This window comes from Balaenoptera borealis (assembly GCF_965194805.1).
Source record: "Balaenoptera borealis genome assembly, chromosome: 13".
In the NCBI taxonomy this organism is placed as follows: Eukaryota; Metazoa; Chordata; class Mammalia; order Artiodactyla; family Balaenopteridae; genus Balaenoptera; species Balaenoptera borealis.
Window position 1 is genome coordinate 75,859,294 of NC_138870.1, and position 26,998 is coordinate 75,886,291.

Here is a 26,998-nt window from a genome sequence, read left to right on the forward strand (position 1 = left end):
CAAATTCTCTTGACTGCCGACTGTGATGAACGCCAGGCCAGACCTGCCTCCGAACTCGCTCCTACTATTCTTTCTTAGCCTTCCGGTCACCAGCTCTGGTGTCTGCTCATCTGGCTGCCCACAATTCCCCTCACCCCTGTGCACACACGCCACTCCTCCCCATGGGAGGTGGAATCCATCAATTTCTCCTCCCTTTGAATCTCGGCTGGTGCTGTGACTTACTTTGACCAATAGAATGTGGCAGAAGGGATACATACTGTGTACGTTTCAGGACCAGCCTTTAAAAAGTCTAGCAGCTTCGGCTTTTACCATCCTAGAACCCAGCTGCCATGCTGTAAGGAAGTCCATATAGAGCTGGAGAAAGGGCATATGGAGGACCAAGGTGCCCCAGCCAATAGCCGGCACCAAGGCCACAGGTGTATGAGGGAGGCATTGGACCTGCCAGCCCAGCTGCCAGCTTAATGAAGCTGCGTGAGTAGGAGCCAACATCCATGGGGCAGAGGAGTCATCCGGACAACCCGTAAAATTGTGAGAAATGATAGTTATTGATTTAAGCTACTAAGTTTTGAGGACTGTTATGCAGCAATAGGTAACTGGTTAATCAGTTTCCTTCTCATTGCCATGACCCACTATTGCCCTGGCCCCACTATGATCTGATTTAGGAAGAGGAACTAGACGTGTCTACACAAGCCTAATTGTTGTACTTAGATTAGCCAGTACAAGTTAATGATTCAGTGTGCTTTTAGCTCATCTACCCTTGTGCAGTTTACTGAGATTTCCCTGAATTAGCGATGGGAGACTGAGGCTGCGCTGAAAATAACAAACCACTAGTCCTAAATTCCTAAAGTGAAGGATTTTAAAAAATGCTTTCACTTTTGGACCCCAAATCAGCCTCTTGTCCTTACAATTCCCTCTACATTGCCATCTGCAGTGTCACAATATGTCACTTCTCCTCAGTAGTGTTTGCTACCTCGAGATAATGTGCAGATTTCTCAGTATGGAGATCCTTTGGGTAGTGGCAGGAAAAAAGTGCCCACTGGCAGGGAAATGCCCCTGGAACTTTCATTCATTTGCGAGTGCCTGAGCCTGTTCAGGCACGTACCACAAATCAAATCCTGCCACAACAGAGTGAAGGAAAACACTCGTTTCTTATTATCCGAAGTATTTATGGAGGACATGATATGATGTGTGGGATTTGTTCTAAAAATACGTATTCCAGAAAAGAAAAAAAAGGTGTGTGGCAACAGGGGAAGAGAAAAAACAAGATTGACAGAACACTGATAACTGTTGGATATGGGGGATGGTTATGTGGGGAGGGAGTTGTCACATTACCCATTCTGTTTTCATGTATGCTTGAAATTCTTTATAATTGAGTTTAAAAACTTTTAAAATAATCAAGGCTCAATAATTGCTTAAAACAGATGGGCTATCAGCTAGGATTTAAAAAACCTCTTATAGAGAGGTTTGCTATGACAGGATAGGACTGTGCACAAATGCAATGGGGTTTATACATTTGTCAGGAATTCTCTTCAACAAGAAAATTCTGGAGCCCAAATGAATGATATGCATCAAAGAATAGCTAGCGCCGGGGTTTTTAATAGAGGTTCAAAGTCCCCTCAAGGATCCACGATGGGTGGCTGTAGGTTAATAAACTGTAAAATCTTGGTTAGACAGGCTGAGGTAAATCTCTCTGGGGAGACGATCTAAAGCTTACATCAGATTTATAAAGGGATTGATAACCATCACCCTTCCTAACCACCCCCCCCCACCCCAAGAAAACCTTAAGACATATTAAGCATATTTCCATGGTTAGAAATAGTTTTCAAACAGAAGACACAATTATGAGTTAAAGATGAGGAAAAAATGGTATGAAATAGTTTGACTTTACGACAAGGGCAGTACACCTTGTCTGTGACTCAGACTAAAGATGTGCAGGTAACTGGGGGTGTAGGCATTCCAAGAAGGGCACAAGGAACAGCCTGCTTCCAGTTTTCTTTCACATTTCTAAATCCAGAGCATAACAAGTGTTTGTTTCTCTTACTTATCAGGAATCCAGAGTCTAACGGTCCTGTCTCGTGAAGCAGATGCCAGTAAGTTTCCAAGTGGAGAAAACTGCACGCTGGTTACAACGTCCTTGTGACCCACATATCTGAAAGCTCTAGCTTGCGGCTTGAAACTCCATAGCATGAGAAACGTATCCCAAGAACCAGTAGCTATTAAGAAATAGAAGAACAAAACCACTGTGTGTTAAAACACAAATGTAGGCATGTCTCGTTACAATGGGCAGCATATCTAACAACAAGACGTCCAGGTAACAGAGGGGCCTGGAGGTTGTAAGACAGACCAAGTAATGGCAAAAACATTTGTAAAAGAAACCCAAAGCCACATCACTAATATGCAAGCTTGGCTGTGTCCTATGTAGCCACAGAGCAGGATTATTGGCCCCTGTATTTGGTTAGAACTCAATGACTATTTACTAGAAGAAGGCAGCACAATACAACAGAGACACAGGACTAGGAGGCAGTTCTGTCTCTCTCAGGTTGACTGAGAAAGTAACTTAATCTTTGTGTCATAGGACTGAATGCTTTTCCTGAGAGGGCTGGATAAGAATGATTTTTTTAAACTGTTTATGCAGAGATAACTTCACAGTTACAGAACAGTCATAATAATAGTATAAAGAACATTAATATACCCTTAAACAGATCCACCTGTTGTTACTATTTTGCCCCATTTGGTTTATAATTTGCTCCTGTGCTCACTCTTTTTCTGTACACAAGCATGTATGTGCATGCGCACATATAAACACACAATTTTTTTTTCCTAAGCGATTTTGGGGTAAGTAAATTCATCATCATGGCACCTTTATTCCTAAATACTTAAGTGTTTTTTTCTAAGAATAAAGATATTCTTTTACATACCAATAGCACTGTAATCAACTTCAGAAAATTTACCAGTGACAGTACTTTAATCTACCGTTTTCCAGTTTTGTTAATTGACCAGTAATGTCTTTTTATAGCTAGATAAGGTAATCTTAAAACACACTTTTTGCTCTGTTATGACATTCTACAGTTAATAAAAGAATCATGTGTTTCAGACATTAACTTAAGGCTTTAAGGAAAACAAACGAAATCAATAGTGGAAATAAATGCCTTAAACAAGGAATGAAGAAATAAACAAATGAAAGATAGATCTAACTCTTGCCCTAAAACCAAATTTTATATATTCATGTAGCCCCAAAATAGCCCCAGTGAAAGGAACCAGGTCAATGAGAATCACTAAGTCTAGATTGTAGAATGTTTAGAAAAAATACAACTTTATAAACTTGAAATACAATTAGTATTACTGTTAGAAGAGACATATAAAGTCACTGAAAACCTTCTAAGTTCCTTAGCCATAGATAAAATTCATCTGGACTTGGCCTATGCAATGTTTCCATGTAAAATAGTTAAAGTGAGTTTATAAGCTGTATACTACCCCCTTTTTTTAAAAGTACAAAAAGTTGATATTCCATTACAGCTCATCAAATTATTAAATAAATCAGGGTTTGAAATATCTGGGGCTAATGTGGACAAAATAGGGAAAACAATGAATTATCATGTGCATTATATTGGGGACTCTATTTGAGTTCTAAGGTATTATGCTACAAACAAGAGCTACAAAAGGGAGTAAGACACAATCTCTCGCCCTCAAGGAATCACAATAGAGCAGGAGATGGTTCATTAGATTATAATATCGTACATGTTCAGAGGACTTTTATATATTATTTACTCTTCTTTTTCTTCCAGGTTTGAGATATACATCATGAAATGATTACACTATAGGTTTAGTGAACATTCATCATTTCATATTTCTCATTAAAGAAAAAGAAAAAAAATTTTTTTTCCCTGTGATGAGAACTCTTCTAAGATTTACTCTCTTAACTTTCACATATAACATACAGCAGTGTTAATTATATTAATCATGTTGTACATTACATCCCTAGTACTTATAAGTGGAAGCTTATACCTTTTGACCATATTCTTAATGTTATATGGGGTAGTTAGTGGTCCTTTCCAAGGAAGAGACATTCGAGCAGAGACATGGGTGAAATGAGGAGTGATCCAGGCTAAGACGTGAAGAAAGAGCACTCTGGGCAGGAGGACTCCACGTGCGAGGGCCTGAGACAGCAATGCACTTGCCAACCTGAGGAGCAGCAAGGAGACCAGCATGTCCACAGGGGAGGGGAGAAAAAGAGAACAAGGGATGGGAGCCCAGAGAGAAGCTGATGCCAGCAAGGAGCCACGGTGAGAGGTGTGTATTTAGTTCTCAGCCGCTGAAGGATTATAAGCGGGAGGATCTTGTGATCTGACTTAAGAAAACTGCCACTCTGACAGTGAGAAAAGGATCATCTTTGCAAAAATGATGTTGGGTCAACTGGGTATTCACAAGGAAAAAAAACGTACCTTGACTTCTACACTTTATACTGTACACAAAAGTAATTCCGCATGGATTGCAGATCTAAATGTGATCGGTAAAACAATAAGCTTTTAGAAGAGAACTTAGGGGAATATCTTCATGGCCACTGCGGTAGGCAATGATTGCTTAGATAATACCTGAAAATGACTAAATTACTAAAATTACTAAAAGAAAAGAATGATAATTTGTACTACACTAAAATTAAGAAATTTTGTTCATTGAAAGATACCGCCAAGCAAGTGAAAACACAAGCCACAGAGAGGAAAAAGATATTTACAATACATTTATCCAACATATAATAAAGAATATATAAAGAGTACTACAAATCAATAAGGAAAGTCAGGAAAATACGATAGGCAAATACATAGGCAAAGGGCTTAAACAGGCACTTCATAAAGGAGGCTATGCAAATGGTCGATGAACATATTTAAAGGTGCTCAAATCCATTAGTCACTAGGAAAGTGCAAATTAAAACCACAATAAGATATCACCACACTCTCATTAGAATGGCTACAATAAGAGAGATAAATAGTACCAAATCTTGGTGAGTATGTGTAACAAGTGGAGCTCTCAAATAATGCTGGTCGTTTTAAGCACCCTTGGAAAATTGTTTTGAAATCTGTTGAAGCTGAATGTACACTTACCATCTGACTCAGAATTTGACTCCTAGGTATATACCTACAGAAATTCTTATGCATGTTTAGCAGAAGACATGTACAATAATGTTTGCGGAAGTACTATTCAAAGAAGACCAAAACTAGAAACCCAACTGCCCATCAAAGTCAAACAGATACATAAATTGTGGTATATTCATACTGTGTACCTAACGTGTAAATTAAATTTCATTTATATGAAGTTCAAGAAGAAGCAAAACTAATCTATGGAGTTAGGAGTCAGCATAGAGATCATGTGTGTGGCAGGGAGGGAGGATAGTGGCTAGAAGGGAGCACATGAGGGCTTCTTACTCTGGATGTTGGCAAAATGGGCATGTCACAGTTGTGGAAATTCAGCAAGCTGTCCAATTTTGGTACACATCTTACACTTTAATAAAATGTTTAGACGAAACGAACAAAAAATCTCACTCTGGCTGTTGTGTGGAGTACACACAGCGGGAAGAAGGAAATCAATCAGGAGGCTATTGCAATAATCCGGCCAGAAGGTGGTGGTCTGGACTAGGCTGAAGGCTGTGGAAATGGTAGAAGCAGTCAAAACCTAGATACATCATAAAGACGGAGTCCACAAGGCTTGCAAACGCATTAGATGTGAGGGGGAAAGAAAGAAAAGAAACAAAGGTGCCCAGCTTTTGGCGTGCGCACCCAGGTGAATCTTAGAGAGATTTAATGAGATTAAGGCGTTTAAAGTATTAAGTGAAATAACACTCAGAAGACATGCCTGGCACACAGAAAATGCTCAAATGTAGCTATTATTACTGTCGTTTTAATTTTTGTTACTGTCAGCAGCAACAGTGTAGATAATACATTAAAGACTGGAAACTGGATAGGATCACTCAGGCAGTGAGTCTAGATGAAGAAGAGGGTGCAGATACTTAACCTGGAGAGAAGGAAGAGACAGGAAGGAGCCATAAATGGAGTGGGAGGGGCCAAGGAGACTGTGGTGTCCAGGAATTCAGGATGTGTTCCAAGAGGCTGACGGGCTGTGTCAAGTGCTTTGAAGAGACCTGGTTAAGATCAGGCCTGAACACGACCAGCTACATAATTTGGGGGGTCCAGTGTAAATGTGGGGACCCTTGTAGGAAATCATTAAGAATTTCAAGACCATGACAGCAGGGCATTAAACCAAGTATGGGACCTGCGCAACGATACAGGTCATTTGCCCAAGAAGCCAGCCCTAGGCCCGAGGATCAAACGTTGGCTTGGCAACAAGAATTGTTTCAGTGAAGTGGTGGGATCAAAGCTGGAATGGTGTGGGTTGAGGAGAAAATGGGAGGGAGGCAGTGGTGAGAGTTAATATACACAATTGATCCATGAACTCATTGAAGGTTTACAGGGTCACTAACGTTCAATATGACAAGGACCAGAAAAAATGTTATTATAGGATCATGGCGAAGCAACAATTGATTGGGGGGTGGCATGGGCGGGGGAGGGGGAGAAGGGCAGAGGGCAGAGCCAGAGGAATAAGAACGTGACACTTAACTGAGAAGGTGCCACAGGACTTGAGCCTTTACATATTTTGTCAGAAAAGGAAAAGGATATCTTAAGCAGAGTGGATGCTCAAAAATCATAAATTTAGAGTTGATGGCTACATACCCACATTAAAGCAACACTTGGCTATTATCAGCCTGAGGCCCGCTAAAGAGAAGTGATGAGAGGGCAGGATGAACGCATGGTTTAAAGGACAGCCAATCCTTACAGCAAGGTGGCATTTCCAAGCCCTAATAATTATGAAACACTAGAAGCAGGGATGTCCCAATTACAACTGTGTGGCTCAGGGTACACTCTACATTTTCTTCCAAATTTCAAGAAAACAGAAAAAAAGACTAACAATCTACAAAAAGCCCATGAATGCATTCTTATTGGAAACTATAAAAACCAACCCTGAATTTCCCTCCTTACTTCCTTAACCCTGCCCCACCAAACCCTAATACCACGATAATAAAAGGTGTTTGATTATTGGTGTCAATGCTATACAGTGTCAACCTGGAATTTGCTTTCATACATTTCTAGTGAACCACACCCTCTATAAACATTACCACATCATTTAAAATGTCAAAGTTGTACCTAATCGTCATCTGACTCATCTATTTTAAGATAAACTATCAAAGGGAGGAAGTTAAAAATTTAACTAGTAAATCTACCCATTAAAAAAAAAAAGTATTTATATTTTATAACAATAATCTATTGTTTCAAGCAATCCTCATTAGGACAAAAGAAAGAACAAAGTCCACAATCACCTAGGCCAGTGTCAGGTCTCTGGAGGTGGCAACAAAGAGCATACTAATGGCTTGCTCTCCATAATGTCCAAAAGGCCAACAGCTATTGTGTCACCTTAAGCAGCAACAACTTTCTTTCCTCAACCCGAGCTCTCTCATTGATTCAACCAAAATCCACTACAGTTAACTGGAGGTTTGCTTTGCGAGGAATACCTTTTTCTGGAAAGAGATGGTACTGCCTCCCAATTATTGCATTTGTTGTTAAATTATCTTATCTTTTCTAACTGTAATAAATGTATATGATGCAGAATTCTAGTATTACAAGAGTATTTACCAAATTTCCTTCCAGCCCTTGGCCACCTGGTTTCCCTTCCTAGAGGCATAGTTACCATATTTGTTTAAGCACATAGGAGAGAGGATACTCATTTTCTCGAGTATCCTCCCATGTGCTTAAGCAAATATGTGTGTCAAATCACTTTTTTTCTGGATTATTTTACATTTTTCTTCCATTTTTATTGAGATATAATTGACATACCACACTGTATGAGTTTAAGGTGTACAGCATAATGATTTGACTTACACACATCAAGTGATGACAACAATAAGTTTAGTGAACGTCCACCATCTCATATAGATCCAGTAAAGAAATAGGGAAAAAAATTTTTTTCCTCATGATGAGAACTCTTAGAGTTTACTCTCTTAACAGCTTTTATATACAACGTACAGCAGTGTCAGTTATATTTATACACCCCTAGTGCTTATTTCCCTTACATCTGGAGGCTTGAACCTTCTGACCACCTCCATCCAAATTCCCCTTCCCTCACTACTGCCTCTGGTAATCACAAATCTGGTCTCTTTTCTAATGAGTTTGTTTTTTCCTGTTGTTTCCTTGTCATTAGATTCACGATATACACTTTTGACAAGAACACCACAAAAATTATGTTGTGCCCTTATCAGTGCATGATATCAGGGTATGCTTGATATCTGTCCCAGTATTGGTGAGATTAACTTTGATCACTTGGTTTAGGTAGTTTTTGCCTCGTAAAGTTAGTATTTTTCCCCTTTGTAATTAGTTAGTATTTTGTCGGGAGATACTGTAAACTATACAAATATCCTCTTTCTTAATAAACTGTCACCCACTAATTTTAATTTTTTTTAATTAATTTATTTATTTTGGCTGCGTAGGGTCTTTGTTGCTGTGAGAGGGCTTTCTCTAGTCGCGGAGACTGGGGGCTACTCTTCGTTGCAGTACGCGGGCTTCTCATTGCGGTGGCTTCTCTTGTTGCGGAGCATGGGCTCTAGGCACGTGGGCTTCAGTAGTTGCGGCACACTGGCTTAGTTGCTCCGCGGCATGTGGGATCCTCCTGGACCAGGGCTTGAACCCGTGTCTCCTGCATTGGCGGGCGGATTCTTAACCACTGTGCCACCAGGGAAGTCCATCACCCACTAATTTTAGCATCCTTCAATGATTTTCCGACCCATTATTCTTTCTATGATTTACTAATTGATGTTTAATTAATTAATTGTTTGTTAATTTGTTATTTTAAGGAAGAATCTTCTCTTTTTCTCCACTTATCTACTTATTCAAATACTTGTTTATATCAGTGTGAACTCAAGATTATTTTACTCAGTGGGTTATAATCCAAAGCTATCATTATTTATTTTGACTCATATTGTTCCAGATTTGGCTAGTAAGAGCCCCTTAAAGCTGGCCTCTGTGTCCTTCTGATATGTGTCCATCATTCTGAGTACTTCCTTACTTCTAGAATTACAAGATGTTCCAAGAGGCACTTTCCCTGCTCCAGCCCTGGAATAGGTCTTTTCTCCCCAAGAAGCTCTGATTCCTCTTAATAGAGAGTGGTGTTTAGAAACCAAGATCTGGAAACTATGTTTGCTCATTGCTACTGTTGTGACAGCTAACATAACTAAGAAATAAGATATAAACAGAAATCTCAGCAGGCAGAACTAAGAAATTAGATATAAATAGAAAGCTGTATCTATCAATATGTAGAAATGAAGATAAAGATATTAAAAACCATGAGTTCATACTGATAACTCTAATTGAATCTAACCGCCCCGAATACATTCCAGCCCTCCCTCTTCTTACATTTATAACTCTCTTCCCCCACAGTAAAAAACGTGGCTCACATTACACTCAATATATTTTTGTTCAAGTCTAGAGCAGGCAAACGGTTTCAGAATTACTAACCCACACCCCTGCAAAAAGCGGTGCTACTAACTAGAGTTTAGGGTGCAGTTTTACTCCTTTTGATCTTGCCAGGCTTGGTTTTATTCTTTGTTAGAGCGAATCTACTTCAGTTTTAAATTTAGTTTTCGGGCATGCCCTTTATTTCAGATGTGGTCCTGATGCCTAAGGCCTGGCCTCCCTGGCGTCTCGCCTGAGGTGCTGGGCAAGATCTCCCCTTTGTCTGAGCTAGAGCTGGAGCTCTCAAGCCCAGCATGGTCACTGGGATCACCATTCCTCTTCCAGCCTGGCAGGAAGGGATCTCCGCTAGACCTCACACTCTCTCAACTTGCACCTCAGCCAAAACTGCAGCAGGCCCCACAGACATCTGAGGCCACATACCCCACTCAGCAGCAGCTTCTCAGGAACCCTGCCACACGCATTCAGCCCGGACACAGCCAGAAGAACTAAGACCTCTGCTGCCTCAGCTCAGCCAGGCTGTCTGCTCCGCTTTGCTCTACCTCTGCTGTGCAGCAGGAAGAGTGCCCCCGGGGAGAAAGCCAAGGCCATGGCGGTAGGGAGGAGCTCACCTTCCTTGCAAGAAGGTGTTTCCTTCTTGCAAGGATCACCGGTTTACATTCCCTGTTGCTCAATGCCCGAAAACAGTTGCCTCATATATTCTGTCTCATTTTACAGTTGTTTTCAGCTGGAGGGCAAGTTTGGTTACCAGTTACTATCGTGTCTGGAGGCAGAAGTTGGCCTTAGTCTTTTTAATAGCTGCATAGTATTCTATGGTGTAGCTATACCTTAATTTATTTAACCAGTCTACCCTGTTTAGGTTGTTTACAAATGATGCTGCAATGTACACGTGTCGTTTCTGACATATGCAAAATAACACTGTGATAAATGCCCAAAAGAATTATTGATGGGTCAAAGAGTACATATTTTAGAATTTACTAAAAAGGTCCATGTTCATAATATAGTATCTTTCACAACTTTATAAATTTGGATTATATTCCTCTTAGGCCTTTTCATTCCATAATCAAGAGAGTCCTAATAACTCAATCACCTCCATATAGAAATTCTTGAATTTTTCAATTATTTCAGAAGTCCCTCAATATATTTCCTACCCTCATTATGTTCTGCTTTAAAACCCACTACCAGAATGAAACTCAGCTCTCTAGTTTGAGGGCACCATGATTTTGTACTTTCTGTTGCATTTCCAGGTTCATGCTGGTCTTTGGGTCACAACAGAAATACTGACCACCTTCTTCAGGAAAATATAAACAAGGAAATCTTCTAAGGAAATCTAAGAGAAGGAGTTCACTATAAATATTTTTAAGAAAAGAAAAATAAAATGTAATCCCCAGGCATACACATCCATAAACCCAGACAGAAGCAAGACGGTTGCACAATAAAAAGACAATATTCTGGGGCTTCCCTGGTGACGCAGTGGTTGAGAATCTGCCTGCCAATGCAGGGGACACGGGTTCGAGCCCTGGTCTGGGAAGATCCCACATGCCGCGGAGCAACTAGGCCCGTGAGCCACAACTACTGCGCCTGCGCATCTGGAGCCTGCGCTCCGCAACAAGAGAGGCCGCGATAGTGAGAGGACCGCGCACCGCGATGAAGAGTGGCCCCCGCTTGCCGCAACTGGAGAAAGCCCTCGCACAGAAACAAAGACCCAACACAGCCATAAATAAATAATAAATAAATAAATAAAATTAAAAAGTGTTAAAAAAAATCAAAAAAAAGACAATATTCTAATCGTAACTAGATAAACTTTAATACCCTATCTAATACTTTCAGAATAGTTTGTACAATCCAAGCGCTATGTAATAGTATAATTAAGTGATGGCACTGACTTAAAATTCCTGTCTGAATGAGGGAATAATTTTCCTGCTAGCTGACACTAAGTAGTTAGCTTGCTGGTGTAGGCAATGTCTCAAAGGAGCTGTGACTGCTTTAAGAATAATCTTTAGTAATGACAATGTAGAGAAATTTAACTTATTCAAATTCTGTATCTCAATGAGGGGTGACAATCTTAACGACACAAACCCTTCTCGAGTTGTCACTGTGGGCCAAGTACTTTTAAGAACTTGGTAAACATCCTTTTACATAATCCTCACAACGAGGTAGGTGACTATCATTATCCCTTTTTTACAGATGAGGAAATGAGGCTTGGTGAGGTGAAGTAACTTGCCCAGAGTCACGCAGATGGAAAGGAGTAGAGCTCCATGTTTAACCGGGTCTATCAGACTCCACAGACTGGGCATTTAACCAAGAACCCAGCGATTGGAGAAGCTCTGGGGATTTACTGATTATCCCCATTGGAATTACTTGGGGACCTTGTTAAAAACGTGTATTTCTAGTAAGTTACATTCTCTGGAGTGAGACCCAGGAATCTGAACTTTTGATCACTTTCTCAGTCAATTCTGATATACGTGGAAATCTGAGAAATACTGCACTCTGCTACTGCCTCTCAGTGCGTACCCGAGCTCACTTTAGCGCTTGGGAGCAATTTTAAAACTATAACAGTAGGAGGAACTTCAGTAAAGCTGCTACACAGGTTGCCATCAAGAACCAGAATAGAAAAGGAATTTCTGGCAAACTTTAATTATAGTTTCACTGTGAGGAAAATAACTTAAAAAACTTAAAAATCCACATTTTCATTCTGCCTCTATTCAGAAAGAAAAAGGAGATATAAACTTGTCCTATACTGTCATTTATTCTACAAACATCCCACAGATTAAATAGGGAATGAATCAATGACAGGGTAGCCTTGAACACAAAAAGAGGAAAAGGTGACAACATCAGTGTTAAAATATAGCATTTTAAATGGAAACTTCTAAAGTGCAGCTCAGATTGTGCACGTCACATGAGAATGCTCTTAAACTCTTCTACCATTTGTATAAACTTAAGTGCGGTCCTCTGGGAAACTGCCCTAATGGAAAAGAGTGTGGCTCTAGAGGCCGACTGGAAGTCAGGCTCAGCCAGGCTCTGCTGCTTACCAGCTATACCGCCTCAGCAAAGTTACTCAGCTTCCAGTTTCTGTCTGCATAAAGAGGGATGATATTTCACAGGTGGTCATTTTTTCCCATCCTCTCCTCTCTGATCACCTTCCAACTCATCCTGTGAAACCCAAGAGCCCACCACCTCCCAAGAGGCTATTGAGTATAAATCCACCATGCTTCATGCTCTGTTTCCTCCCGTCATGACCAGGAATTTAAGCCTTCAGCCCCTCTGGTCATCAATTACCCTGCACTCTCTCCCATAATGCTCCAGATAGCCCCTTAGCTGACCCTGGTACCCATGCCTGCTCTCCTTCCCCAAAGCTACCATAGGCCAGAGGAACACCCACTACATGATCCCTCTTGTATACACATCCTCCTCTCTGAAAGTCCCTCCTCCTACTAACCTACTTACACTTTGACTCCGCTTGGGGACATCAAGTTCCCTGCAACCCTTTCAAGCGACAATCATTTTCTCTTTCACACTTCACCTACCTCAGGTCACAGTCTTTCTCTCCATTCTAACTCCTGGTATTATCAGTTCATTCAACAGATATCTCACCCCTACCACATGTAAGGCATGGTGGGCAGGGCGGGGAGAGTCCTAAGTAACGACATAGGCAAAATCTCTGAATAGGGAGCTTAATTTTTTTTTTTTTTAATTTAAGTTTGTGTGAAGCTTTTATTTCATTTAAGTAACTTCTTTGGGTTTCAGTAGACGCATTGTTTTAACGAACATTTCAATAAACGCAAAATCAAACATGCTGGCAGGTCACAAACTTGTCTGAAAATTGCAGGAGAGCTCTTGACTCGGGCAGCATTTTCAAGTGCTAAAATCTATATTGCATCTCAGACACAGGATCTTAATGGAAGAAAATATCATCTTTCTCCAAAGCCATATGAACAGTACACCTATCACCATTCTCTCAGCAAAGTCTGCTTTAGCCATGACAACACCCAAAGCAAAGACCAATGATTATCTTGCCAGCACTTTTCCATGTGCCTCTTTGTGCCGGAGCTACTTTATTTGTAAAACAGGGAGCCCTGGTATAGGCTTAAATTTAAGCAGAGAAGAGGGAAACAAGTCAATTAGCAGACAAACATATCACTTTAAATTGTGCTAAGAGACATGAAAGATAAAGCAGGATGTCACATGAGAATTTTTCATGGGCATAGAATACTTTATTCAGATGGAGTAATCAGTGGCATTTTAAGTGGAGGCGTGAAGGACAAGAAGGAGCCAGCCAACCAGAGTGAGGTGGTGAAGAATATTCCAGACCAAAGGGACAACCAGGCCTCTCCAAAGACCTTTTCTTCCATGCTTCCTCAGCAGCCCATTCCATGGTCAAACCCTGGATCTTGTCCCCAGCAGAACCAACACTTCCCTGATTGCTGAATGAAACCCACTACCCTTTGACAACATGCTTTTCTTATAGCTTCTTTTCTGGATGAGCTTCTAACTCATCCAGAACTCCAATCCATTGACCTTTGTTCTCCACTGAGGCTCTCTTTCACTATCTTCATTTCACTATCTGATTTATAATCCTCACTTCTCTCCTTATCCAGATTATAAACACCTTCTTACACATATATTCAATCCTTTGACTTTTCCTCCTTCCTTTAAATTCCCCTGGCAAAATCCCAGTCACTCTGCCTTTTCTGAGACTATATCTGTGCCAGTGAGAATTGCTAGACACACTCCCAGGAAGACTGGAAATACTATAAATTCATGATCGCTAATTGCACACGGATCTTCCACACTGCCCGGTGGTGCTCAATTCTATAATAGTTCCCTTCCCCACTCTTTCTAATGACTATTTAATATCTTCTTCTCTCTCTTCTACATTTTTACTCCACTCTATCTACACCTTGGCTTTCATAATACCTTACTATAATGGGTTTCCCTCCTATTTTTCCGACTATTCCTTCTTTGATTCTTTTGTCATTTCCTCTTCTGATCCAAAGGTTGGAGAGCCTTAGGACTCAGAAATGGACCATTTGCCCTCATTGTTCTATGTTTTTCCCAGGTGACCTCATCTATTCCCATGACTTTAAATACCACTTGTATGCTAGTAACTCCCAAATTTCTCTCTTTCCCAGGCTATCACCTAGTTTGAAGACCACCATCCTAGTCTGAACCACCATCATCTCCTGCTGATATTACTATAATAGCTCCTAATTGATTTCTCTACTCACAGTGGTTCAAATCTCCACGTAGTAACCAGAGTGATCTTTTTGAGGTATAAATCAGATTGTATCATTCCCTCATTTAAAATCCTTCAACAAATTTCCATGACTCTCAGAACAAAAGCCTAAAACATTCCCTCTTAGTTTCCTGTGGCTGTCATAACAAATTACCGAAAACTTGGAGGCTTAAAGCAACAGAAATTTATTCTCTCACAGTTCTGGAGGCCAGAAGTCCAAAATCAAGGTGTTGGCAGGATCACACTTCCTCTAAAGGCTCTAGAGATTTCATTCCTTGCCTTTTCCAGCTTCTGGTGCCTCCAGGAGCTCCTTGGCCAGTGGCTCTATCATTCCAATCTCTGCCTCTGACTTCATGTGGCCTTCTCCTCTTATCTCCTCTGTATGTCTCATTTTAGGGCCCACCCAGATAGTTCAGGAGGATCTCTGCTCAAGATCCTTGATTACATCTGCAAAGACCTTTTTTTTTCAAATAAAGTCACATTTACAAGTTCCAGAGATTAGGACAGGGACATATCTTTTGGAGGGTCGCCCGTTTAACCCACTATAGCCTCCAAAGACAACGCAAGCTGCCTCCGCCTCCCCCTGCAATTTCACCTCCCAAAGCTCTCTTTCTTCCTTTGTTTACAGGCTCTACCCATTCTGGCCTTCTTTTATTTCCTTGATCAAGGACAAGCTCTTTCCCACCCTTGATTTTTGCTTATTCTATTCTGTCTCTAGTCTTTGCCTAGCTAGCTCCTCCTTCAGGTCTTGAGTTAAATCTAACTTCCACAGAGAAGTGTTCTTTGACCCCATAAACTTAAGTATGTCGCCCCAGTTTTCATCCCTCAAAGAACCCTGTTCCTTTTCTTCACAGCATTTGATTGTTTTCCAGTTTCATGTTGTATCTGCACATGATTTGTATGTTTACTTGTTAATATCTGTCTCTATCACTGGACTGTGAATTCTTCGTACCATCATAAGAAGCACACCTGTTTTGTACATCTCTGTATGTCCTGTGTACCCAAGCATAGGACAGCACCTGACACAGAGCAGAATTAACTTAAAAAAAAAAAAAAGTACTAAGTAAATAGAGTACCTCCTGTTCCTTTTATGAAGAGGATTAGATAAGTGTAAATAAATGGGTTAGAATCATGATCAGACAGCTGAGGACACTGCTGGCCTGCAGTAGACATCCCTCCCCAGCCAGCCTGGGAAATGGTCAAGTTGGGCACAAAAGGAAAAGTAGTATCCGACTACTAGCAAGTTAGAAGGAGTTCTCTAGTCTTCAGTTCTGCCACAGACAATTATATACTCTAGGAACTCGTTTCACCTTTTATAATAATCTCTACCTCCTGTTGAAAAGGACTGAGGTTTTTTTGAAATTTTAAGAAAAAACTCCAATACAAACTGGTTTCCACCTGCACCCTCATATGAAGCTGGGAGATTCACATATTTATCTAACTTCCTTAATTCTGCTGAATTACAGCATGACTCAAGTATCAATAAATACTGCTGGCCTGTTTTAAAGTCTAGTATGCACAGAGGGACAGAGAAAAGAGCAATCTTTTCTGAGACACATTCTCAGAATGTGAAATTCTCCAGCCTCTTTTTCTGCCCTAAAGTTTTTCTTTTTAATTGAGATACAATTCACATACCACAAATTCACCCTTTTAAAGTGTACAATTCAGTGTTTTGCCCAAAGTTGCACAACCATTGTCACTATCTAATTCCAGAACATTCTCACCGCCACCACCACACCCTACAAAAAAACCCATCCTCATTAGCAATCATTCTCTATTCCTGCCTCCCCCAGGCCCTGGCAGCCACTAATACTGTCTCTACGGATTTTCCAGTTTTTTCTAACGTTCATGAAACTGAAACACAGAGAGATGAAATGATTTGCATAGGGTTGCAGTCACTTAGAAACTTACTAGCAAGATTATATTACTCATTATTAGGAAGATCATAACATGTATATTTATAGTAACGTTTTAAACTGTACATAAAAAAAACAAAAGATCAGTGAAAATATGTTTAGCTTGACTACACATATCCTAAATGTGGCTATAAGACATCTGATCTATAAAGCGGAGTCCTTAGGCTGGTGATGCGCAGGCAGTGTTTCAGGCCAGGGGGAGGCAGGGGTGGAGGGTGTTTGGCAGGAATCACTAAAAGAGGAACAAAGATGCTGCTGGTGGACAAGAATTGCACTTAGGGACAGGGTGATGCAGAGAGAAGGCTGAGGGAAATGGGAAGCTATGCAGTTTACAGGACAGACATATTTCTTTTCGGCCCAGGGTTCTGAAATTTGTGCTAAGGTGCCCACGTATCCACTTGCTTCCTTTTATCGTGTCCCCAGTTTGCCCCAGAGATCTCGGATCCTTTCCAGTTTGTTTATGAGTAGTTAATTCATGAGTAGTGTTAACACCACTTCAGAATACTTGCTGGTTAATGACACTTCACAAAATAATACATGAAAGTCAACTTTTTAAAATATTCTACTGTCTGCATTGTCAAATAAGTAAAATAATTACAAGCTTAACTTACTTCTATTACCATCAATAAATGTGTACACAGGAAGAGTGACCCCAGAGACTAAAATCATCAGAATCCATTTGCAAAAATAAGTAGGCACATATTTTATTTTATATGTCTTAATCAATACTGCAAATACCATTAACAAAAGGAAAAAAGGATGGAAACCGCTCACCACACACACAAAAATTCATCGTTCAAAAGAGATTAATCTGAACCTCAACATTCTTTGTGCTCATTTTAAAACATTATTAAAACATCAATAGAAAAGGACAAACAAGTCAAAACTAAGTATTTTATTAATTAAAATCGAGACCCTAAACCAACTAAAATTACACAACTGAAAATTAACCTCCTATCATCACCTAGAAAAGTTAGATTTGCCAACATATAATGAATACTCAGGAGCCTACTACTGGGTGCATAGACAAATTTTCTTTTACAAACAAGTTATTTTGAGTTATAGAGATCCTGTAGATGACTAGATTATCATTTTTTTAAATGGCTGCTAAAAATGACTATTTAGTCAACCTATTCATAGAACTGAACACTAAATAACATAGTGACCATTTAAAGTTGAAACTTCTTGTCTACCAAATTTTTTATAAAACTGTTTTTAAGCATGTGAATTAACTTAAAAGATCAACTCTTATTTATCTATCGCAAAAGAGAGCTTTGGTACCAATAAGTTAGAAGTAGGCAATCAAAATATACTTTGTAGTTTTACAGTGTATTTTAGGAATTAAATTGGAAATGCCTATATATGAAAATCGGTTCTCATTCTTCTGTTACCTACATTACTGTGAGGAATGAACAGCCCACTGATTCCAAATTACTGATATAAATAAAACACTAGCCTAAAATTTTTTCCAAAAAGGTTAATAGGTCATACCCTGCAATTTAGGCAAAAGGTAAATAAAGAATTAAGCACTTTACTTTTCAATGCTCCCTTTTTCTTTCGATGGGAGCAGCAAGATTCTAGAATAAAAATAATTCCAGTAAGTACATTTAGAATATGTCAGTCTTAGTCTCCCATTTGATAGGGGGCTAAGAAGAACAACAAAAATAAATAAAAAGAGAAAGGGTGATTTTAAAGACGAAAAGGCAGACTGAGCAAGGGGTGAGGGTGGGTTTAGGAGCATATCTGCTGCCAATTAACCAAATCAGAGCAGATTACAAACCCTCCTAAATTGTACCCAGGGCCATGCACACTGCACATGGAATCTGGACAACTCTTTGCTACATAACATACAGAAAGTTATTAACACATTTTTATTTTAAGAAACAAAAGAGAAACAAAATGTTCAAAATACATAGCAATTTTACTTTTTGAAATGGTTATCCTACAAACTTTTCTTAAATTTAGATTTTGCAAAGTTCCTACTCTCCAAGTCAAGCAGACACCGAAAACAACTTCCGAATACTGTGGACTGATGCTTTATGGAGCATGCATTTTTCACAAATCTAGACCACAATGAATTAATTAAGATTTAATTCTGAATTCAGCCTGTGATTGAATCCTGGATACAACATTGGAATAAAACCAGTAAAAATAATTTTTTAAAGTATGTTTACTTCCTGCATAATTTAGTTTGGAAAATATTCATATTCTTAACCCAAAAGATTACTTTTAGAGTTTGAAAGATTAAAGATAAAAAACAAAAATTGGTTCAGCAATTGTCAAAATAAAATGAATACAAACAGTGACCACAACTTTCCATTCAATCCAAAATAAACCATTTCAGTTGAGCTCAGCTCACTTAATTTTTAAAACCATTTCTTTTTTCCAGCTTCATAACTGGACCGAACGTTGCTCAACAACATTACCTGCGTTAGCAGGGAGGAAATAAAAGTGTTGTAAAGATTGCACAGTGACTGAATGTACAAGCATAACATTTCAGAGCTGGAGGGATCTTCAAGACCTGCTCCAGCACCCACATTTTACAGATGAGAAACTGAGGCCCGAACTAAGTCAATCAAATGACTTGACCAAAGTCACAATCATCAGCTGAGCCATTCATTCATTCATTCATTCAGTCATTCACCCACAACTACTGACAGCTGCCTAAGCACCAGGCTCAGGGTTAGGTGCAGAAAACAACCTGGAAGGCAGCATCCACCATTGCCAAGGCTGTCTTTTCCCCTTGTTTTCTTAAAATTGATCCTTAAAAGTCCTAATCAACAAGAACTCTGTAGAACAGTTCCGAAGCCTTTGTAGAAGTGGGCCCACTTTCAGTTTCACACATTTCAGTAAATGCAGCTGTCCTCTATTGTGTTAATTTTAAGTGATTAAGCATTTACTTCAAGTGATTAAGCATTAACAAAGAGAAGCACAGTATTTTGAATGAGTCCCTCTCCAATACATTCATAACTTAAGGAAGTGCAATCAGAAAATGCCCTACACACACAAACAAGTTCAAAGAGAGGACAGCTTACAAAATCAGAGTGATGTGAGGTATCAGTATAGATCAGTTAAGTCCAATAGCTCAAGTTTGCAGTGTGGAATGTAAATATCTCTCATTTCATTCAGATATGGGTATATTTTTCTGAGATGTCTGTATGTTAAAAAGACCTCTAAACTCACATTCAAATTCACATCTAATGACACATATGTCTAAACCAGGTCTTTCTCCTTAAGATTAACTTTCCTTGATTTCTATTTGAGTAAAGGAAAATTAGAATTAAAAAAATAAACAAAACCTAAAATTTAATGTGCTGGCTAAAGGAAATTCAAATTCTATGTACAATAAAAATAGCAATAGCTCAAACTGCACATTTCTGAGTTGTTTTTTTTTGTTTGTTTTTGTTTTTTTTTGATGGGATGTGCAGTGAACTTACCCATCAACATAAATCACCCCTCGTTTTGCATGGACTTTTATGTTCTTTAACATTAAGTCTGGCACTTAAATGTTTTGTGTATCTCAAGACAAGTTCTTTCAGAAGAGACCATATTGACAAAGCTCTTAAATAAAACAACCCATAAGTAAGGCACTTTGAAATATTAAACAGCAGCTCTCTGTGTACCCAGTTTCAGTGTTTTTACCAAAATGATCCACAGCTTTTACAGAGCTCTCGCAGATGACCGACCATTGGGTGAATGCTAATAAACTCAATCTTCACTGAGGCTCTCTGAAGGCTCTTTGACGTTCCTCAAGCTATTGTCAGCTCAGGACGAAAGTGCTGTTATGCTCTTCTATTTCTCAAACTTCCAGATTTGATTTTTATCTAGAGCATCACAAGTTCGCATTTGAACATCAGGTCGGCCCTCAGGTGTCCGGTAAGCACTAAGACACAGTCCTGAGTGGGGATGAAAAATGGTTCCATCTTCTTTAAAATACCAAATAATGTTTGCTGGAACAGGAAACCCATCTTTGGGACAATTTTGCATTCCCACGTGACTTTTTTGCTCAGCAACCTCTGCACATAACTCTGTCACTGAATTAAACCTTATTTCTTTGTTTGAAGTATATTCAAAGAATTGATTGCCTCCTTGACCGTGGCATCCAAACAGTGAAAGGTTAGCACCTGTGGGGTTGCTGTCAGGAGAATTATAATCTAAACATTCAGAAGAGATCCCAATACTGCGAATAGCTCCGTGCCAGCCTGGCCTATCCTCTGGAACATGTAAATTAGAAAACACATTTTTCAAATACCAGTCAAAGCTCTTGCACCTCAGCCGTTCTCGTAGTAATTTTCTTTCAGAAATATCGCCATAAGCTTCTTTCCTTGCTGGAGGGTTTCGATTGTAGAAATGCTCTTTGTACCCGTCCATCCACACTTCCGCTGCCCGAGCAGTATTCTGCAGGAAATTGGGACGAGCGTATGGCGCCCGCTTGGGGAATACGTGGCCCACGTGAGAACAGGGGTGGATCTCCAGTTTACCTCCACACTGCCACACCCTAAAAGACAGCTCCAGATTTTCACCTCCCCACACTTCCATCCCAGTGTCATAAGTTCCAAGGTACTGAAAATATTTTTTGCTGACAGCAAACAGTCCTCCAGCCATGGTGGGTGATCTGATTGGGTCAATTCTCGATTTCCTCCTCTCCCTTTCGTGTTTGGGGACAGAATGCCACTGGAACGTTAGACGCCAGTCAAACCCACCAATCATCGGCTCCCCAGTCTGCATATAGAATTCAAAAGTATTCCAGTCAATGGTGTCTATAACCGGACAAACAATTGCTGTTTCATCTTTAGCAATCCTTTCCAAAAGTGGCTCCAGCCAACCAGTATTACACTCACAGTGACAATCCAGGAAAGTGAGGACATCCCCAGTGGCAAAAGTGGCCCCAATCAGACGGGCCCTAACCAGCCCCTCCCGCTTATTTGTTCTAATCAAGCGGACTCTATCGAGATTGCTGATGTAAGTTTCAAGTTGTGTCTTCAAATAAACTCTGTCGCTCAAGTCATCGACTAAGATGATCTCCTTCAACAGGACTGCAGGAGAAGTTTCTAAAACACTGTGGATGGTGCGGAGCAAAGTCGACCAGGCTTCGTTATAGAAAGCAACGATAACAGAAGTGGTGGGAAGTCTCCTATAGTTAAATTTCTTGGATTTACACTCATACATTCTTTTATCCTCTATGTGGCGGTGCAGGGAAATCCTGTCACTGAGGTAAATATTAATTGCATATCTCTCAATGAGTTCTTCTTGCTGCTTCAGTTCACCCTCCTTGAGCTGGAGTTTGCTGGCTTTCCCCCACTCCCCAAGTGCATGGGAATCTGCAGGGGGCTTCTCATAAAGCGGTCGAGACAAAACCACTGCTTTCTTCCCGGAGTCTGAGAGCTGTCTTGGCCCCCGCTCCCTGGTAAGGCCGGCTCCTGGGGAGGCATGGAAAGTGGAGACGGAGAGTTCCACCACGAGATAGGCCACTGTTAAAAGCGCCAGCAGCAGGCAGCTTTTGCCTGCCCACGTCCACCTCACGGCCATCCGGATCCTCATGGCTGGGGCGCGGACGCGGCCACCAGAGTCACCACGCAGGGGAAGGGCTGCGGGACCCGACGCTGGAATTCCGGGCTCAGGTAGAAGCGACCTTCCCAGCAGGTCCCTCCTTTCATGCAGGCGCTCGGCTCCTTTCCAGCCGCGGGGGCTCCCCGGGGGTCACCTAAGACCACCCCGTGCTCGGCCTCCGGAACAGCCCCAACGCCTCTCTCCCCACTTCCTCCTGCTGGTCTCACAACTTTTCACAAACTCTCCAGCCAACACCCCACCCTCCCCAGGCCGAGGACAAACTCCGCCCCTTCCCACTTACTCCTCCTGGTGGTTAGTTCGCGAAAGTGGTCGGCCAGGCCCAGGCCTACAGGCGACTCTGCGGGGCCGGGCTGGGGGCCGGGATAACCAAGGTATCCCCGGCTCGGGCCCACTCTGGCTCCGAATGCATCTCGGCCGCTTTCAACACCACCTCCACCCACAGGTCCTCAGTGGTTCTCGCGGGGGCCCGGCGTGGACAAGAGGCAAGGGTTCCGACCGGTTGAGCGTCTCATCACAAAAAGAAAAAAAGAAAACTTACCAAGTTGTTTGCCGTCGGGACTAAAGTCCACGGAGGTGATCGCCGCTTTGTGGCCCTTAAAATAACGCTGCAGAACGGGGTCCTCCTGGGAAGGAAAGTTGTCAAGTTTTGAAAGCAGATTCTGACCTTCAATTTGGGGGGTCGGGGATCAACGCTGTCCCCTCCCCCGGGGGCCGGCCCGGGAACGGCCGCATCGAAGGTGGGTGTGTGGAGCAGGAGCGCCCCGCGCGAGCACACGCGGCCACCGCTACAGGGGGACGCCGAGCGCCAACTTCCCCAGCAGAGCCGGCCGAATTCTCCACTCGCGCTTCCCAGAACCAAGCGCACGCGAGGGACCACCTGGGCAGCTCCATTGAAATGCACGTTCCGGGGCCCCGCCCGCTGGCACGCAGTCACAGGTGCGAGGCGGGGCCCCGGCTTCGGTACTTCTCAAAAACCTCCCAGGTGATTCTGACGCAGGCGCTCCACGGAAACCCTCAAAGAATTCTGGGGTCCATGGAGCTGCCGGGGCTGTCGGAGCTCCGGGACTCCGGGAGGAGTGCCCGGGAGCTCGGCCAGGGCTCTGCGCTCCCGGTGTCCCAGAAGCAGAGGACGAGTCACCGGCACCCCGGGGCAAGAGGCGAGGAGCTAGCGGCTCGGGACCCAGCTGAGGACGTCTGCCTCCATCTCCCGCCAGGTGCGGGCGCGGCCCCGACCTGGCCCCCCAGCCGGCGGGACCGGCTCCGGGGAGGCGTACCCCAGCCCGTCCTTACCGGGGCGGAGGCCATGGGGGGAGCGGGTGACTCCTGGCTCCTGCCCGTGTGGGGAATTGGGGGAAGGGAGGGGGCGAGGTAGGAAGGGGGACCGTGCGGCGCCCGGAACCCTCTGCCCGGAGCGGCAGCGCCTCCCGGTCACTACAACAACGGCCCAGTCAAACCCCGCGCTCCAGGCATGGCCAGCCGAGCCCCGAGGCTCCGCCCGCGCCGTAAAGAGCCTGGCCTCCGCCCCCTGGCAAGCGGGAAGCCCCGGGGTCAGGTGCCGGCACACATCAAAGCCAACGTTTACTAACACCTGCGCTCCCCCCGACTTGACACAAGTAGGAGGGTAGTAACCGGGATACAAAAGAGACCGATGGGTGGGAGAGGGTAATGAGCCTGTGATCGATGCAATCAGAGTTCTATTACACGTTAAAGAGACAGCCCGCGCGAATTTCAAGCTGGTCCCAAACAGCTTATGACGCACAAGAGAGTTTGATGCGAAATGGGGCCGCTTGCTATTTATTAATATACCCAAAGAAACTAAACATCTGGAGGACAGGCTTGAATTTATTTAATCACTAGTTTTCACACAATGCCTGGCTTGTTATAAATGTAGATGCTGGATAAACGTGATGAATGAATTAATGTTGTGCATCCACTTAATGTTTTTCTGCTGTGCGTTTTCTATTCCAATCTCATTTGCATATGCGTTAGAGCAGCAAATTGATACAGCAGCATATTTAAACTTTTTAGGAAGACTTAGAAAGAAACATATTGTTTTGTTTTGTTTAAATTATTGGGCAACATAGTAACAATAGGCTTTGCTACAGTAGGCTTTGTTACACACAGTATCATTGAGCTTCAGCAACACTATGAAGTTAATAGAGTTACAAAATGTTACCAACCTTTACAAATTATAAACTTGATTCTTAGATATTTTAATTTAATTATCAAAGATCACACAAACACAGCTCTTCCAGTTCCAAGTCCATACCCTTTTTTACCCTGCTTCAAAGCTTGAAGGACTCAGCTGAAAATTACATACAGAATAAAGATTCTTGGCAGCATAAGATGGCATAATAGACCACAGCTGGTAATATACACATTCTATGCAAATGAAAGATAAACTATACACCAAAATTACAGATTAACTAGTTGTCTAGTGATAGAATTTAGTTTTAATGAATACTATACATAGCAATCAAGCAAAAAGGAAATAGCTTTAGACTTCAATATTAGTTCAAGTATATGTTTGTTGAATATCTCCTGTATATTTGGCTCTGAGGAGTACAAAGGTGAATGAGGTATTTTCCTTGCCTTTAAGAACTCAACAATCTAGGTTTCTGAGTCTCATATTTTAACATGCATAATGATGATTTAGGGCAGGGGTCCCCAACTTCCGGGCCGCGGACCGCTGCAGGGCCGCGGCCTGTTAGGAACCCGGCCATACAGCGGGAGGTGAGCAGCGGGCGAGCCAGCGAAGTTTCATCTGCCGCTCCCCATCGCTCCCTCACTCGCAGTACCGCCTGGACCTTCCCCCCACCTCCCCCGCCACACATACACACACCCGCCCCCCGTGGAAATACTGTCTTCCACAAAACCGGTCCCTGGTGCCAAAAAGGTTGGGGACAGCTGATTTAGGAGACCTCATTCCCCAAAATGCTGAATCAGCATATAGGGGGTGGGATCGAGGACCCTATAGATGTAATAAGCCCCTTAGGTGATTGCCATGGGAGTCTCAGCTGTGTACATTGAGAAACATTGCTCTAGTTTAGGAGGTGATGTGTCCAGATTGTTGATACCAGCAATTTATCAGCAAACTGTGGCAGGACTCTAAGCTTTGCTACTTATTCCCAGTCTAGGTTTGACTTTTTTAAAAAAAAGAGCAATATATTTAAAAATAATGCTGGATGCTGGTGGGAATGTAAAAGGATATAGCACTGTGGAAACAGTTTGGCAGTTCCTCAAAAAGTTAACTCCTAGGGCTTCCCTGGTGGCGCAGTGGTTGAGAATCTGCCTGCCAATTCAGGGGACACGGGTTCGAGCCCTGGTCCGGGAAGATCCCACATGCCGCGGAGCAACTAAGCCCGTGAGCTACAACTACGGAGCCTGCGCTCTAGAGCCTGAGAGCCACAACTACTGAGCCCACCCGCTGCAACTACTGAAGCCTGTGCGCCTAGAGCCTGTGCTCCGCAACAAGAGAAGCCACCGCAACGAGAAGCCCACACACCACAACGAAGAGTAGCCCCCACTCGCCGCAACTAGAGAAAGCCCATGAGCAGCAACGAAGACCCAACACAGCCATAAATTAATTAATTAATTAAAAAAAAAAAAAGAAAAGCCAGTGTTTACAAAAAAAAAAAAAGGGTACACAGCTAGGAAGTGGCAGAGCTTTAGATTTTAGTGGGTACTTGCAGACTCTGCCTCTTAATCACTAAGTCATGATGCCTTTTTTGTGGTTGCAAGGGTATGATAAATGTAAAATTCTGTATCCTACCTAATGCTTTACCAGTTTACAAGTTTTACAAAAGAAAAAAATGTAACACCTCCTTTATTTCCATTCCACTGTCCTCATTTATTACTCCCAGCTGCCCCTCCCATGATTCTTTTCCATATTTGATTTTATTTCTTTTTGCTCTTCCTAACCTTTGCAAACAGCAAAAGCTCAGAGGTGGATATTTGGAAATGTGGCCCAAGTTGGGGATTTTTTTTCTAACCCTAAGCCTGCTTCAGTTCACGTAATTCTACTTGCTACAGTAATTATTTGGGACCACCTCAAACTGCAAATTTATTAATCTGGATGGGAGTCACAATATTTAAAAATCTAAGGTATCATTGGAGGCCAGGTACAAAGGTCGGGTAAAACTGACTCTTTAATTAGCCCTCCTTTTCCAGATCCCCTTCAAATCAGAAGTTGAATTTATCCACTTGAACACTACAAAGGGTTGTTTTTGTTTTAGCACGAGTCATTCCGAGGTTGCTTCCCTTCAAAGTTGAGAATTCAGGCATAGCACAAAAGTGCCATCTACTGTTCATTTCCCTATGTGGCACTTGGACTGAAAATACAGTTGACCCTTGAACAACATGGGTTTGAACTGTGCAGGTCCACTTATACGTGGATTTTTTTTTAAATAAAGATATTGGAAATTTTTTTAAAAATTTGCAACAATTTGAAAAGTACTTTCTAGGCTACTTTTTTGTAGCCTAGAAATATCAAAAAATTAAGAGAAATTTAGGTATGTCATGAATGCATAAAACTATGTAGATTAGTCTATCCTTCATAGGCATAAGGTGAGTGATATTGAATATTAAATTAATCATGTATTAGTCTTCTTACTGTTTTATAACTTTGCTTTCAAAGAATTACATTACCATACGGTATGCCTCTCTCTCCCTTGTAATTAGAGAAACTGCATATCATCCTATCATCACAGGTGTTTTTTTTAATGTAACAATGGTTCCAATACTGCACTATGAATATGACTGCAATA

General features: G+C 41.8%; 2 protein-coding genes across 5 annotated transcripts in view; both read right to left on the reverse strand.

Moving 5' to 3' along the window:
* Window positions 1-23,708, reverse strand: part of POC1B (POC1 centriolar protein B) — a 147,748-nt gene extending 124,040 nt beyond the window's left edge. For all 4 annotated transcript variants that reach the window (XM_082351813.1, XM_082351812.1, XM_082351811.1 and 1 more), the window contains exons 1-3: window positions 23,523-23,708; window positions 22,771-22,855; window positions 2,042-2,213 (exon numbers count right to left, since the gene is read on the reverse strand). In XM_082351813.1, coding sequence (XP_082207939.1) covers window positions 2,042-2,213; window positions 22,771-22,855; window positions 23,523-23,537 — 272 coding nt within the window. In that variant the 5' untranslated portion in view covers window positions 23,538-23,708. The remainder of the gene's footprint in view (window positions 1-2,041; window positions 2,214-22,770; window positions 22,856-23,522) is intronic.
* On the reverse strand, window positions 17,350-22,676 carry GALNT4 (polypeptide N-acetylgalactosaminyltransferase 4). The gene has a single exon (XM_082351804.1). It carries the CDS (start codon window positions 22,200-22,202, stop codon window positions 20,454-20,456), a length of 1,749 nt encoding a protein of 582 aa, XP_082207930.1. The 5' UTR covers window positions 22,203-22,676; the 3' UTR covers window positions 17,350-20,453.
* Window positions 23,709-26,998: the final 3,290 nt, after the last annotated feature.